Source organism: Parasteatoda tepidariorum, chromosome 6 (genome assembly GCF_043381705.1).
Source record: "Parasteatoda tepidariorum isolate YZ-2023 chromosome 6, CAS_Ptep_4.0, whole genome shotgun sequence".
Taxonomy (NCBI): Eukaryota; Metazoa; Arthropoda; class Arachnida; order Araneae; family Theridiidae; genus Parasteatoda; species Parasteatoda tepidariorum.
In genome coordinates, this window is record NC_092209.1 from 39983384 (window position 1) to 39998530 (window position 15147).

General features: G+C 28.6%; 1 protein-coding gene across 2 annotated transcripts in view; it reads right to left on the bottom strand.

Annotated features, from left to right (window-relative positions):
- Nucleotides 1-988: 988 nt before the first annotated feature.
- LOC107448206 (FMRFamide receptor) overlaps nt 989-15147 on the bottom strand; it is a 100913-nt gene continuing 86754 nt past the window's right edge. For both annotated transcript variants that reach the window (XM_016063323.3, XM_016063322.3), the window contains one exon: nt 989-9054. In XM_016063323.3, coding sequence (XP_015918809.1) covers nt 7146-8666 — 1521 coding nt within the window. In that variant the 5' untranslated portion in view covers nt 8667-9054 and the 3' untranslated portion in view covers nt 989-7145. The remainder of the gene's footprint in view (nt 9055-15147) is intronic.

Consider the following 15147-nt stretch of genomic DNA (forward strand, 5'->3'; position numbering starts at 1 on the left):
TTCTCAATTCCGTATATTTTACTAAAAATTATGTAATAAGAAATATAATTTTGAAAATCAGAATTTCCAATAAACTGCTACCATGTGAACGCAAAATTACCAAATAAATGGTTTAAATGCCGTATATTTTGCTTTTATTAACTAGAATTATGTTGTTTTTTTTAAATAGTATTACCAAATGTATAGTAATTGTACTTTAATTTATTTCGCCGTAAGGGAATAATGTCATATTAGGAAAATTCAAAAATGAATAACATTTTTAAAAAAAAAAAAAAATTAAGTGATTCGTAAAATTTCAGAATTTGCATACTCTACTGATTAATATTAATTTATTCTTCCAATTACCCACGAATATGAGTAAATATAGAGAAATATTAGAAAATATGTAGAAAAAGCCGGCATTAACTCATTGAGTGAGTAATAAATTTTTAAATCTCTAGTTTGCGTTAATGCTAAAAAAACGATTAAATACTTTTTGACCAAAACTTATTTAATTGCCACTGAAATTACTTCTACATCTCCTTCAAAACAGCTTTAAACCATGAAAGTGTTGTATTTTATTCGGAAAGAAATAGTTAATACTCTTTATAAAACTACGGTAATTTTTTAACATTTATCGTTAAGAATAACATAGCAAATTTCTATCAGTTAAACATAGCATAAATTTTTTTAAAATTTCAACAAATATAAGTCTATTTTTCTAAATATGTTTTTAAAAAAAACATTAACGTAATTTCATTTCTCTTCAAGAATATAATGTTTATCTTGTTTTATTCATATTTCAAGTATTTATACAAAGGGCAAATGAAGAGAATCTCTTAATGTTAATTTAAAACCCCTGACATGCATATTTTTATTACTTTAATCTTAACTTGGATTTTAAAAGTACATATTAAGGAATGTGGTTACAGAGCATCCTGATACGTTTCAAGTTAAATAAAAAAATGTATGTTAGTGTAATAGTATATTAATAAAGATAAAAAATGAATACAGTTGGCAACATCACATATTTTATTCTCACATTAAAATACATATTCTGAAATATTACTACAATAAAGATGTTCAGAAAATTTCAAGAGATTAATTTCATTTAAATATATTTTCGTACATTTTTTAATAAATTGAAATGAATAGATTAAAAACCTTTTTACATTTCTTTATTTCACGCACACTTTATAATCTTTAAAAAAAATTTCGTTTGAATAAATATTTTATTTTTTCATATTCTTCGGTTTTAGTTATAACTACTATTGAAACGAAGTATTATATATCCATTACTAATGAACACCGATACATAACATGTAACACAGACTTCATGAAAGAATTTGTCAAAATAATGCAACCATATAAGTTTAGAAAACAACTAGAACATCTATCATATTTAAATACCAAAACATCGAGTACATGCAGTAAATGGAACAGAAAAATTTAATAACAGTTTATTTATCTCTTAAAAAGAAGATAAATCATTTTTTTTTTCATATCTGTTCGGGAACTATTACGTTGTGTCACTAGTAATAGTAAGCAAAACTCAACAGCTGTTTTATCAAGCAATCCTTGATTAATCAGTAACCATAGTGATTTTGTATAGTAAGTAAAATAAATAAACATAGATAAATAAAAACAAAACATAACATCCTAAGGACCATTTGATATGTTAATTGGATTTTCACAGTGGCTTTTTGTTTCAATATACGTAGATAATTCCTTTAATATACATTGGCATTTTATGTCGCAGAAAAAGAATCAAAGAGTGTAATTTAAAACACTAATCCTTAGACTTAATAATAACATTATTTTTTTAAAGAGTGTGACACTGTTATGTGCCACTCTGCGTTAATGGATTGGATATCACAAAAAAAAGTAATTATAATAATAAAATGCATATGTAGAAATACTGGTCTTTGTAAAAATGTTTTAAAATAAATTATATGTGTAAGGTGACGATTAGTTTCCTTACGCATATTATTTATTCTAATAAAAATATAAATTAAAGAACTTTTGCAGTTAACAACTATATTCTGCAATTACATTCATGTACATTTTGAAATGTAGATTTTATATGAACCGAAAATTAATATAAAGTACAGGAATTCTGGGATGTACAGGGATTCAGATCAAAATACTTGTCGTAGCTTTTGTTTTCATGAAAGAATGCTTAAATATAACATTTGTTAAAATATAATTTAAACACCCGGTGACTGAGCGGTAGCGCTTTGCGCTGTCGTGCCACAGGTCCTTGGTTCGATCCTCGGGCCGGGCAAGGTTGACTCAGCCTTTCATTCCTTCAGTGGGTCGATAAATGAGTACCAAGCATAAACACTGGGGGTTCCGCGTTCGGCTGACCACCTATCCGGAACATCTGCTCCTGCACCCCAGAGCCCAGGGTCAAGAAAACTGAGATGGGCACAGTAGGCCTTGGCCCTCTATGGGCTGTCACGCCACTGAGTTTAGTTTAGTTTAGTTTTAAAATATAATTTGTAGAAAGGAACAGTCAGCTAATTTTAAATACTTAATAAACAAAACATTAAATTTTTTCTTTAGTTATCCTTTTCTTTTCATTAAAACATGAATAAGTTATGTGACACTGTTGTGAATATATTTTGTGATATTCAAAATAAGCCTCAACCGTTTCAGCGTTAAGTTACCGCTGATGCATGAAATGCCGGTAATCTATAGAACCTGTTCATTTTATAGAATGCCTGGTAAATTATAAAAAAAGAAAATGGTTTCATAAATGGCCTAGTTGTTGAATAAATTGCCTATACCTTGTATAAAATGACAAATGGACTTTATACGAAATATGAAATATTTAAATCTTCTTATACTTTTCCTAGTTATTGTATAGAATTCCTGTGGGCTTGTCAGGAATAGTTCTATAAAACACCTAGCAATGTCTGAAATATTAAATGTTTCATACATTTATCTTTTGTCATTCTATAAAATAACTGGGCAATCAGCGAAATGTTAATTATTTCCTACTTTACTGGTAAAGAGGCATTGTCTAGCCCGATTCCATGCATTGGTGGCAAAATAAATTGTTATCGTGAAAAATTGATTTTTTTAAAAATTAATTACACTCGCTATGACGATTTATTTTAAAACCATCATTGCACACACCACATTAAATTAATATCAGGTGATTGGCGAAACTCGATATCAAACCAAATAAAATAAAACACTGTTACATAAATATTACTATTTCTTCATTATAAAGAATTATCCTTCATTCCCTTTCCCTGTTTCCCGACATTTCGTACACATTTAATTTCTTATTTGTATATTGCTTCATATTAATACCTTATTCGCTTATTATAATTGTGAATTTCTTTTGAAAATATTTTATTGACTTTGTTGACTTTTTCGTCAGAATATATTTCTGTCGTTCAAAGTGTTTTACTTAAATTGATTAGGTGACTGCAGATGCTTATTCTAGTGTCTTACTCTCTGTAGTACCTGTTAAATGATAAGTTGAGAAAAATATTTCAGTTTCTTCTTCTTTTGGTTTTGATTTCGACATTAAATTAAGTTAATTGGTCCAGGTACTTTTCTTGGGTACTTGCAACTCGAGAAGATGTGATGTAATTATGCCTAACCACGTGATTCAAATCAGATTTAATTGGGTACCCGTGTCAAGCACGTGTGTCGAACTTGATTGGTTTTTGACTCGACAAATGCCATGATGAACCGACAAATGCGTCAATGACGTCATTTACAGGCATTCAATTATCCTTTAGTTACATTATTGTATAATAACAAAAAAATATTTTAGGCAATTTTTTATCGAGCATGAGGTTTTGCTTCACCTGATATTTTTATTTATTTTTAAGAAAATGCAAATGTTTATAAATTTTAGAACATTCATTAAAACGATACAAAACCACAGAGGTTTATACAGGTTTGTTTTCAACATCAAGAACATCTTGGAAACATACTTATACAATTACCAGGTAACACCTACTGCAAGGAAATATTGTTTGCTCATTTTTTAAATTCGTAACAATATTACTTAACATTGAAGATTAAATCATAAGAAAATAAAATATAATTTTTTTTAAAAATACTACTTATTCCTTATATGAATTGCAAACCATGAGAATGTAACAGTATAATTTATGTAGAAGAAAAAAGCAGTTAACGTTACAATAATGAATTAATTTGCCTTAAAAACTGCAGGAAAAATCTGGGGTATACATAGAAATTATAGACATAAAAGCCTGTAATTAAAAAAGGAAAGAAAAGCTTTCTATTAAATAACAATTAGCATACTGAAAATTAGGGTTTGTGTTAAAAACTATTTAATATTAGATAACTTTTAAAGTCAGAAATTTCTATAATTTATCACGAAATAATGTAATTTCATCTTATATTTGGAAAATAGTTAAATTTTAAAATATACTAATCATTCAATAACAGTAATTATTGACTTTAAATAAAAAATCATTACATTTTCAGTCATTATGTTTATTTATTAGAAATAAAAAATTGTTGAAAGCCAGAAAATAAGTATTGATGTTTAATAAAAATATATACTATATGTATGTGCTTTTATTAGAATTTTAGTTTTTTAGAAAAATTTAAAGTACAGTGCACAAAAAAAAGGACTACCCTGAATAACGTTTGATCTAATGATCAGATCTTCACGTTCTATGACTCAATTATAATGGTACGAGGAGGTGACCTCAAATATGCTGCTTAAATAGTACAGTCGATATTTTAAATTTCAAGATCAGACTTACTCGGAATAAACATACCTTTTTTTCAACGGATTTGGATTTCTGACCCCCAAAATACAGATTGAGGGCAGCCACAATCTGGGAAATGTGGTCCCAATAGTTTCGTCAGAAGAGAAGTCAAAAGTCTGGGTCCTGTAATGTAAATTTGATTTTTTGCGTAGTTCGCTATATCTAGAGAATCTTTTAAGAAAATTGAAAAAATTTTGTGCTCAATTATAAAATTTGTTTATCCGAAGACATTTAATGCAAAAAATAACTTTTAGTAAATATCCATTATTTTTTAATATTTTATTTAATAATGGTCGAAAAAAATTGAACTGTAAGGCATACTATTTTTGAATCATTTGAAAGAATGTAATTTCAAATGGCAAAATTCGAAATTTGAGCGAAATTGGCTGAATAGTTCCTGAGAAACTGATTTTCAAAAAAGTCAGATGCTTAAAATCTGGAACTATTCGATCGATTTTGCTCAAATTTCGTATTTTGCCACTTAAAATGATGCAAATAAATTTAATACATTATAATTTAAATTTTTTTTTTCGATTATTACTAAATAAAATACTAACAAATAATAAATATTTACTAAAATTTTGTTTTTGCATAGAATTATCTTTGGACAAACGAATTTTTAAATTGTATGCAAAAAAATTTAAATTCGCTCAAAAATTTTAATGAAATACTTCAAAAAATTTAATTAAAATAAAGGGGTTCAAACTTTAGACAGCTCTCCTGACTAAACTATTGAGATCATATTTTTCAGATTGTTGTAACCCCTATATTTTTGGTGTCTGAAATCCAAATCCATCGAAAGAAAAAGATATATTTATCCAGAGAAAGTACATTTTCTTCTCTAATTTCCTAACTTAAATTATCGCCTGCGCTTATTGAATAGCACATTTGAGGTCACCTCCTCAAATAATTAAGATTGAGTCCTAGAAAGTGAAGATCCGATCATTAGTTATGAAGGATATGACAAAAGTTATGAAGGATATTCCGTTTATATTCTTGCACACTGTACATTAGAAGCTTCATTCAGGTATTATTTTTAGTTCTATCTGAGTATTGAAACCAATTTCAGATAATTTAAACTCCAAATATTTATATAAAAAAATGACCAAAACTAAAATAGTCAGTTGGCAGTATGAGAAAAATAAATTTATAATAGAGCTCGGAAATTTAACTTATTTCCAAAAACGTATTTTGGCACCAAGTGTGTATAAGCCTTAATGCTTAACAGCATAGGCTTTAAAAATTGTGCTTGACAGTATTCATATACATATGTGCAATACAATTACAATTCAATTAGTGGGCAAGTAGAAAATTATCTGCATACATTGGTCGTCTTGTTCATATCAACAATACGTTAACTTTGCTTAAACAATGGAGCCTCATTATTTTCGCTCGTCTTATTCAGGAGTTAAATAGCGTCAGTAATGCTTTGCAGTCAGTTGGAGAGCATTATTAAGGCTGGAATATTTGAAAGATTCCACAAAACACTCTGAACCATTGTAGTGTTACCTCACCAATCGATATGTACCTTAGCAGAACAAAGATACTAATGCTATCGTGATTATTTTCAGTCACGTAAAGCAGTTTTTTTATCGTTACCTTCGTCTATTACCGTCTGTCGTTATTTACGGGAATCCTCTTCCCATTAATTGATAGTTTTCATTTTATATTCAATCTCTTCCAATATTCATTTAAACTCATATAATATCTCTTTGAACTTCCTCAAGGTTTATTGCAACTCTTTCAATATTAACCTTTTCAATATTTATTGAAACGCTTCCAATTTTAGTCAGAACTTCTCCACAACAGTGTACCCAACTTAAATAAAGCCATCTTGATTTCGTGCCAGTGCTTTATGTAAAGAAAATCGATGAAAACTTAACATATATATTAAGATAGTCTACCATTAGACAGATATTTACTAGGAATAACTTACTTCCTACTCCTCCTGGACTGGACTTCACCTAGGCTGTAATCACTTCCGGCCTAGCAGTGACGGAACTGATTCCCCCTAGTTTGGATGTAGGCTTTCTTAATATATACATTTGATTATCATTTGTTGTCTTTGTGTACAGTTATGGCACAAAATCAAGAGGCGAGACACATTGAAGGAGATTAGCATCAATATTTAACTCTCTTAAATATTGGCAAAACTTCAAACATTAATTCAATGTTTCTAAAACTTTTCCAACATTTGCCAGAATATATTTACTATTATCGCATTTTAATAATATAGCTACTTCATTCAAAATCATATTGGAGGAATAAAACACTTTCCAGGGATCTTCCGATATGCCCTTACCCAAGTCTGCTCTCCCAGTAGTCAGTCACTACTTAAGCCGAACTCGTTTTCTAGGAAATATGCAGATAATTTCAGACTTACCCTGACAGATATAAAGTTTAATCAACATCTTTGGTTGGAGATTTGAGGGGGATAAACTGGCCAGTTCTATCTTCTTCATTAACACCGGATGCCACTTTGGTTCTTGTCCAAGGATAGCGGAACCCTCGCAACAATCTATTATCGTTGGTATCTTCATGACATCGAAATGAGTCATCTGCAGAAAAGACAGCAACATTTTTAGAAAAGCTTAACTGCTGTTGACGGGGAATAGAAGTTGCTGGCGCTGACTGCTGCCTGCGGTACTGCTTGTTTCCCATATTCTGTTGTGACAAATCTGTAGAGTTTCCATCCCATGTTTTTGATAATGCTGGGGTACGAACACTGTATTTTCTTGAAGCTGCTGGACTTTCACCATCCACGGTTGTGTATCCTGTGTTCTGACACACAGAGTGGAGTCTTGTCAACCTACTTTTCAAGCAAGGACAAAATATCAGGATGAATGTCCTTCGGTATTTTTGACTCAAAAGACAGTAGAGAACAAAGTTTCCGGCGGCATTGACTGCTACCAGAAAGTTGAATATATTGCCCAAACCACGCAACAGAAGATCTTCATTGCTTCTGTCTTTGATATGATGGAATGCTTTATAAAGAAGGGTGATTGCTGTCGGAAGCTGGCACACAAGAAATAAAATAACTACAGCAATGAGCATCACAGTTATTTTGCTTTCTTGTCTCGCTTGGCTTTCTCCTTCTCGCTTTCTGGTCATTGTTTTCCTTCTCGTTTTCGAAGAATGAACTGATTTGATTAGAAATGCGTTAAAAACAGCCAATAAGAACAAGGGAATAAAAACGAAGAGAACGGAGATCACCCAATAATAAATCTGAACATAAACGGGATTGTTTCCCAAGTCTGAATACACCACTTGAATTTTTGTGGTGTTTGTTATTGTATCAATAACTTCAATTGTGTTCCATTCAAATCCAGTTGGCAACGTTACACAAAAACAAAAGATGAAAACTATCATTATCATTTTCTTAGCTCTAGATTCTGTGCATATCACTTTGCCTTTCATGGGATGACATACAGCGATATAACGCTCTATAGTGAATGTGACGGTTATCCACACAGAAGAGTTACTCGATACATCAGTTATTGTAAGCATGTAAGGCCACAATATCCAATAAAAATTGTATTCTTGTTCATGAATATGCGGATAGTGCTGCAATGATAATGCGAATGAGAACACTAAGTACGTTACGTCGAATATGGCTAGGGCCGCTAAATACCAGTTCGTAGAGCTGCGCATGCGCCTTTGTGTCATTATGAACACAGTCACAGTGTTACCAATCACTCCGATAGTCATGATAATGGGTACGAAAACTCTCTGAATCCAGAAGCGACTGTTTAACTGAAACGCTTCATATTCGGGGTCTGGTTCCATATCGTTAATATTTGGCTCGATCATGGTCCAATTTGTATCGTTGCAACTTACAACGGAAAAAGAGCAGTTTTTCCCACTGCAGTTGAGGTTCTCGAGGAACCTACAGTTTGTTTCTTGATCAGACACGTTTAGCATCTCGAATTGTTTAAATGCCACTCACAAAAACATAAATCAATTTGATGTTTTCCATTTTTGATGCTTAATGAAAGACGAACATTAAGTGATTAAATCGAAATATATTCTCTTTAGATTCATGGCTAGTAAAATCAATATGTATGAAGGGAAAATAGAATGTGATAAATCATTTTTTATCTTTAAAAGCAAATAAACAATACTGTGATTTCTTTTAACATAAAAATTTCTAATGGTCTTTCACCAGCCTTGGGAAATTCTAATGCCGGTTATTTTTCATGTTATTTCTATGACATGCAAATTTCTTACAATTTTTTTTTCTATAATTAAATTAAATTGAAGCTTCTTTTGTGGAATAAGCAGTTCATAAGTCGACATCAAAATTAGTCACCTGAAAATAAATAAATTCTTTTTAATAAACAATTATGCAAAGAAAAACAAAATATTATATAGAAAATTTCAAAACAAAACAATTTTTTTCACTTTAAATGTTATTCTAGAGACCAAACACAAGCGATGAATTGATGATTAAAAATAGTTGAAATTTTACTGTATAGACATGCTCGGTATAGGTCCATAAATATTTTTTATGCTAAATCAAATGATATTAGATCAAGTTAATTAGTTAAAATGGTTTTAAGTATAAAAAATTCATTTGTATTCGTTTATATATTTGGGATTTCTTTTGTATTCTTTTATATATTTTATATATTTAGGATGTTATGTATATTTATGCATAAAAATGCATGAATTAACATATTTATGAACAACACTCTCAAAAATTCGAAACTATTGGAATATGGTCTCATATATATGGTCTAATATATAATTGAATATGATCTCATTCGATTAAAATTTTTAAAAAAATGCCTACAAAAAATTGCATTCTCATCTGGTTTAGAATGTTTATGCTTCCACTCCTTTTGAGACCCGTTTTTAATAAAATTTACTTCAAAGAAGGAAACAAACTTTTGATAACTATATTAAGCCAAAATCACTAAAGCCACAACTTTCATAATTATTTCTAACTTAATCTTTGTTTTTGGTCCTTAACTAATTAAGAAATGGCCCATAACCTGTTTTTTCTTCAAAAGCATTAGTACTTATCACCTTTATTTAACTGACTACACTTGAAACAAGGTATAAAATATATATTAAACTAATAAAGATTGAAATGAAATAATAAATAGCAGAAAGAGAGAGAGATTACTAAATATATTGTTGTAAACCGTATGGTTGATTACTAATATATTGCTGTACTTCCGTCTCCCAGAGGTGTCAAAAATATTTAGTGGTAATATAGGTATTTATTTATTATATTTATTTTTTAAATGTCTTCCAGAATTTCATTAAATATTGAATATTTCTCATACGCAACATTTTTTTTAAATGATGATAGGTCGCGGTTTTTGATTCAAATTTTTTTTTCGTATGCCTGTTTAGGCAGTGGGGGTGCGATTGTTTCTGTTTTTCAGTGGCGCCATCTATGGCCAGGAATTCGACTTCTGTCACTCCATTCGCACTACCACAACCCGTTTACAGGGCGGATCACATTCACACACATTCACACACAAAGGAGAAAGAACATAGAACACACCGAGAAAGAAACGTCCATGCCTTGCCCGCGATTCAAACCCAGGACCTTTCTGATGCAAGGACAGTTCCCTGCCCCCCTACACAGGCCGGTCGGCTTTTGATTCAATCTTGATATAAAATGGTCTTTATCCAAGATTAATGCGAACCTCATTATGCGTAAATTAGTATAGTTAAATATAAGATTTTTTTCAAGCTTCCATTTTCTAAGCATTTGTAAACCTTATTAGAGTTTTGTGATAAAGATTGCTGCTACTTTAAAATCAACCTTACAATGCTCTTGGGATAGATTCATACATACTACAAACAAGAATACATCATGCATACATACTACGTACATGCACTACTGTACTGTATGTACAAAGATTATAAAATATACTCTGCCAACCCTCAATTAGGGATTACTTTACATTTTGAACAAAGCCGTTTCTTTGTATCTGACTGCATATTAAAAAAAAATTCTGCAAGCCCTGAATTAGTGATTACTTTATGTTTTGACTAAAGCCATTTCTCTGCATATGACTGCACTTTTCATGGAAACTTAATCATCATTGTTTTATTCTCATATTTTACACTTCATTTAAAGTCTCGTAAGAAGCCTTTCGAACTTCATAAAATATTTTCTTATTTTGCTGACTTAAAATCCTGAGAAGTATTTTTTATTTCCAATTAAATGTTTAATTATCGTATCTAATACTCTAAGATTTCTGAAAATCTCGAGTATTTGCTCTTCAGTTTGAGGAAACCATCTCAAGAGCAAGTTTTTAAGCAATTGAGATGCTTTTAATTAATGTCATACTTTAAAAGAAGAATGATCGATAGCATCACCAACCAGACGATTAAAGTATTCTTTGTCTGGAATAAAAAGAGATTAAAGTACATACACTTCATTTACCTCCTTTAAAATGCTTTGAAAGTTAAAATCTTAAACTTGTCGAATTTGTATGGAAAGTTTTCTTTTATTGAGAAGAATAAAATTAATCTTTAAAGTGTTTATATACACTTCAATTATTTTTTTTAAAAATATAAATAAAATTATATTTAAAAACTCTGCCCGAGAAAGATATTTAATATACTAAACTAAGAAAAACAATAATAAAAATGGGAGACACATAAAAACATTAATCATGGGCTCAATAAAGTAGAAAGAAAAAAATAAAGCTGTTGCTTGGAAAGGCTGCACAGTTTTTTCCAAAAGTAACAATAAATATAAAATCTATACCAAAAATTGTAAGTCAATTACTGTTATGAATGCAATGAAGAGTGTTTTGAATTATTTAAAAGTAAGAACGCTACAGAATTATAGTAAAAATTTTTTGAATATTTTGCTTTATAAAAAATCTGAAAAACCCTTTTTTCATTTCCAATTAAATGTTCAAATGACCGTATTTAACATTAAAAATATCAAACAAGAATCTTTGAAGAAAGAACAGCACATGGAAAAAAAGTAAAGACAGACCCAAAATCTTAGAAAAAAGCTATTGAAACTCTAAATGAATAGGTGAAACATACATAACAGTATAAAAAAAATTAATGCAGTGAAAATTAGTATAGACTAAAACTAAATTTATGGTCGTAACAAGCAAGATAGTTTAAACAGCTGAAAAAGACAAACAAATACACAGGGATAATTACAAAGTTAAATTAAAATTTCTTAAGAAACACATAAAAACTATAAAAACAAAACATGAACATGGGGATAAGAACAACACATGGGGATAAAAATGAAACCTTCACGTTAAAATTATGCATGTAAAAGAGCCGACACGTGTAGTATAAAAGAGAAAACTTTAAATTTATTTATTCTAAATTAAACAATTTTTGCTTGCAAATACACAAATTTCATATATAAGGATAAAAAAACTTAATTTAGAAAGCATATTTTAGACTTTCTATTTAAAATAATATATAAGATATAAAGTTGAATTTTTATTTGTTTATCCTCAAAAAATAAACGTAAGTATCAAATAAATTGTACCAAAAAAGAATATTTGATATAATCCCAAATTTAATTTACTTATTTTTTTAAAAGTTTAATTCTGCTTGAATAAATATGGTTTCGATCAAATTCTTTCTCATATCAAATTGATAAGGAGCACCTGTATCTGATGTTGTCAGCACAATGGATAAAGTTATTTTTATTTTTTATTGCATAAGGAAAACATAAATCCCTAATTTTGTGAATTCTGCAACAAATTGGGAATTTTTTGTCATTATCCAGGGAATGAATATTATTTTAAATTAGATAATACAATTTTGATAAATTTAATATAATTGAATAACTAATGATATAATTGGAATATATTTACTGATTCTGTAAAGTCTGTAGCCAATCGGGAATGCTCTAGTTATTATTCAGAGTATATGTATTATTTTGAAATAAGTAAATGATATAAGCTAAAAAAAGAGCTTTTTTTTCTTCTAAGATATATTATTTATGCATCATAATTATTTAAACATAATGCCTATTCTGAATATTTATTATTGACATTTTCTAGCAAATAAATGTACATTTCTATACTTCTAAATGCCTTCTTTAAACATTTAAATATTTCATTTGAAATATTTGAAATGAAAAATTTGAATGAAAAAATACAAATGTTAAACAGCATAAAAATAAAATAAATATGTACATCAGATAAACATTTCAAGATATAGATGATATTATCGTTGTATGATTCCATTATATGATACACGTTATATGATTACGTTAGATGACACACGCTCTATGATTCAATTTTGAAAATGGAATTTTTTCTGATTCCGAAACTAATTTTTAACCATGAAAATAGATTCCATTTCGGAGTTAAGTTTTTGTTTAGAAGTACATTTTGCGAAAAATAAATAAGAAAGTTTAATAAATGGCATAGAATATATTTATACATGTGATATGATTCCCTTTCAAAATGATATTTCCACTGATTTCGAAACTTGTTTAAAACTATAAAAATATTTCAATTTCAGAATTAATTCTTTTGTTAAGAAGCACTTTCCATGAATGAGAAATAAGAAAGTTTGATAAATGGCTTAGATATCATTCTATTTTTCAAAATGGTATTCTTCTGATTTCATAAATTGATTTTAAATTATAAAAAATAGTTCCATTTCAGAGTTTATGTTTTGTTGTTAAAAAGCACATTCCATAAATGGTAAATTAGAAAGTGTGATAAATGGCTTAGTGTGATATAATTCCATTATAAAAATAGTATTTCTTCGGAATAAAAAACTGAGTTTAAGATATAGCTTTAATGTAGAGTAAATATGTCTATAATTTTTCAGAAATAAACAGTACTTTGGTAAAAATCTTCTACAGAAACTAAGATATCATGAAGCTTAAAACCTCTATATAGAATAAACTGATGAAATGGAAAACATGAAATGAGCTATTTGCGTGCGAAATGCAAAACTTCTGCCTTTATAGTAAACTTCAAAGAGTTATAAAATTGAAGATCATTAAAAATACTACGTGCTACATGAGGTATAAAATCATTTTATGCTTTAGTTTAAGATTTTTGGAATGAAAGTTACATTAAATGTATTTATTTACTTCTTAATGCTTCCCGTAAACAGAAATATAAGTTCAGCCTTAGATTTTCTTAAGATTGAATGCATAAGATGTAACAACTTTATACACAAAACTGTCATTTGAAAATTTTCTTTATATAAATTGTTTATAAACAGTGTATAAATAAAAAATTGTTTCTTAATTTTGATTATATTTAGAGAGAAAAATACTAATTTAGAGATCATTAGCTTAAAACAACCTTGGTCTACTTAAGAAAAGACCCGAATTAATTTTAAAAACAGGAATTATTTGCAAAATTAAAATGATTAAAAAGTTAACAAAGTCTGCAATTTGCAATAATAAAAATTCAGTTTAATATTGCTCATTAAATAGTACTAACTTAACTAAAGATTTAAAAAAATTTCCATAAAGTAGTTAAAATCGAAAAATATAGCCAAAAACTTTTTCAGATTTCATTAAAAAAATTTCAATGAACTTAAAATTATAAAATATTTATAAGCTACTTTTTACTGTTATCTAAAATTTAATATATTCTATTCAGGGTAAATTTTGGAAGAAATTTGGCCCATTAAATAACCCTACAACCTTTTGAAAGATATAATTATTGTGTTTATTGTTTTCACACGGTAATTTTAAATTCACAAAATCATGAGTAAAATTTTCTGAAAATCGGACTTTTTATAAGAATCCAAGACGAATGTGATTTTTTTATTTTTAAACAATGTCTGGAATAACTTTTAGTATTAATCTTGTATTTATTAACCTCCCATTTTTAGTTGTTCTTTTTTTAAAATTGTTCTGAAAAATTTTGCACTTAGATATACCATTATGTCAATAGTTTTAAAATTAATCACTTAGAAGTGATTAATCAGAAACTTCCATCAGGTTTTGTTAGCTCTATAAAAATACCTTAAACTATTGGTTTTAAATTAGTGAAACTTTGTAGTTATATTACAGCAGGGTCTGTCTATACAGCTCAAAAGATTATCTATTCAGAAATTTAAAATCAGATATGGTTACGAAATTTGCCAATTTGTATCTGAAATTAATATTAAAATGCATAAACATTAAAGAGATTATAATAAGTTTTAATTTCCACACACTACAGAGTGTTCTGTTATAGCCAACCTAACAGTCATCCCCACACTTAACTCATTTTATTACCTGTTTCTTATCCTGTATTTACTATTCTTATCCTGTATTCAATATTTACTACATTTTTAACCAAAACATTTTACTGTCTGTACCACTTTCTGACTAATTAAAGTGCTTAAATGTTAGCTGAAGCTATCTAATGATAATAGAGATAATATAACAATCGTTTCCAGTCCAATAAAAGCATATATATATATATTATCCTCAAAA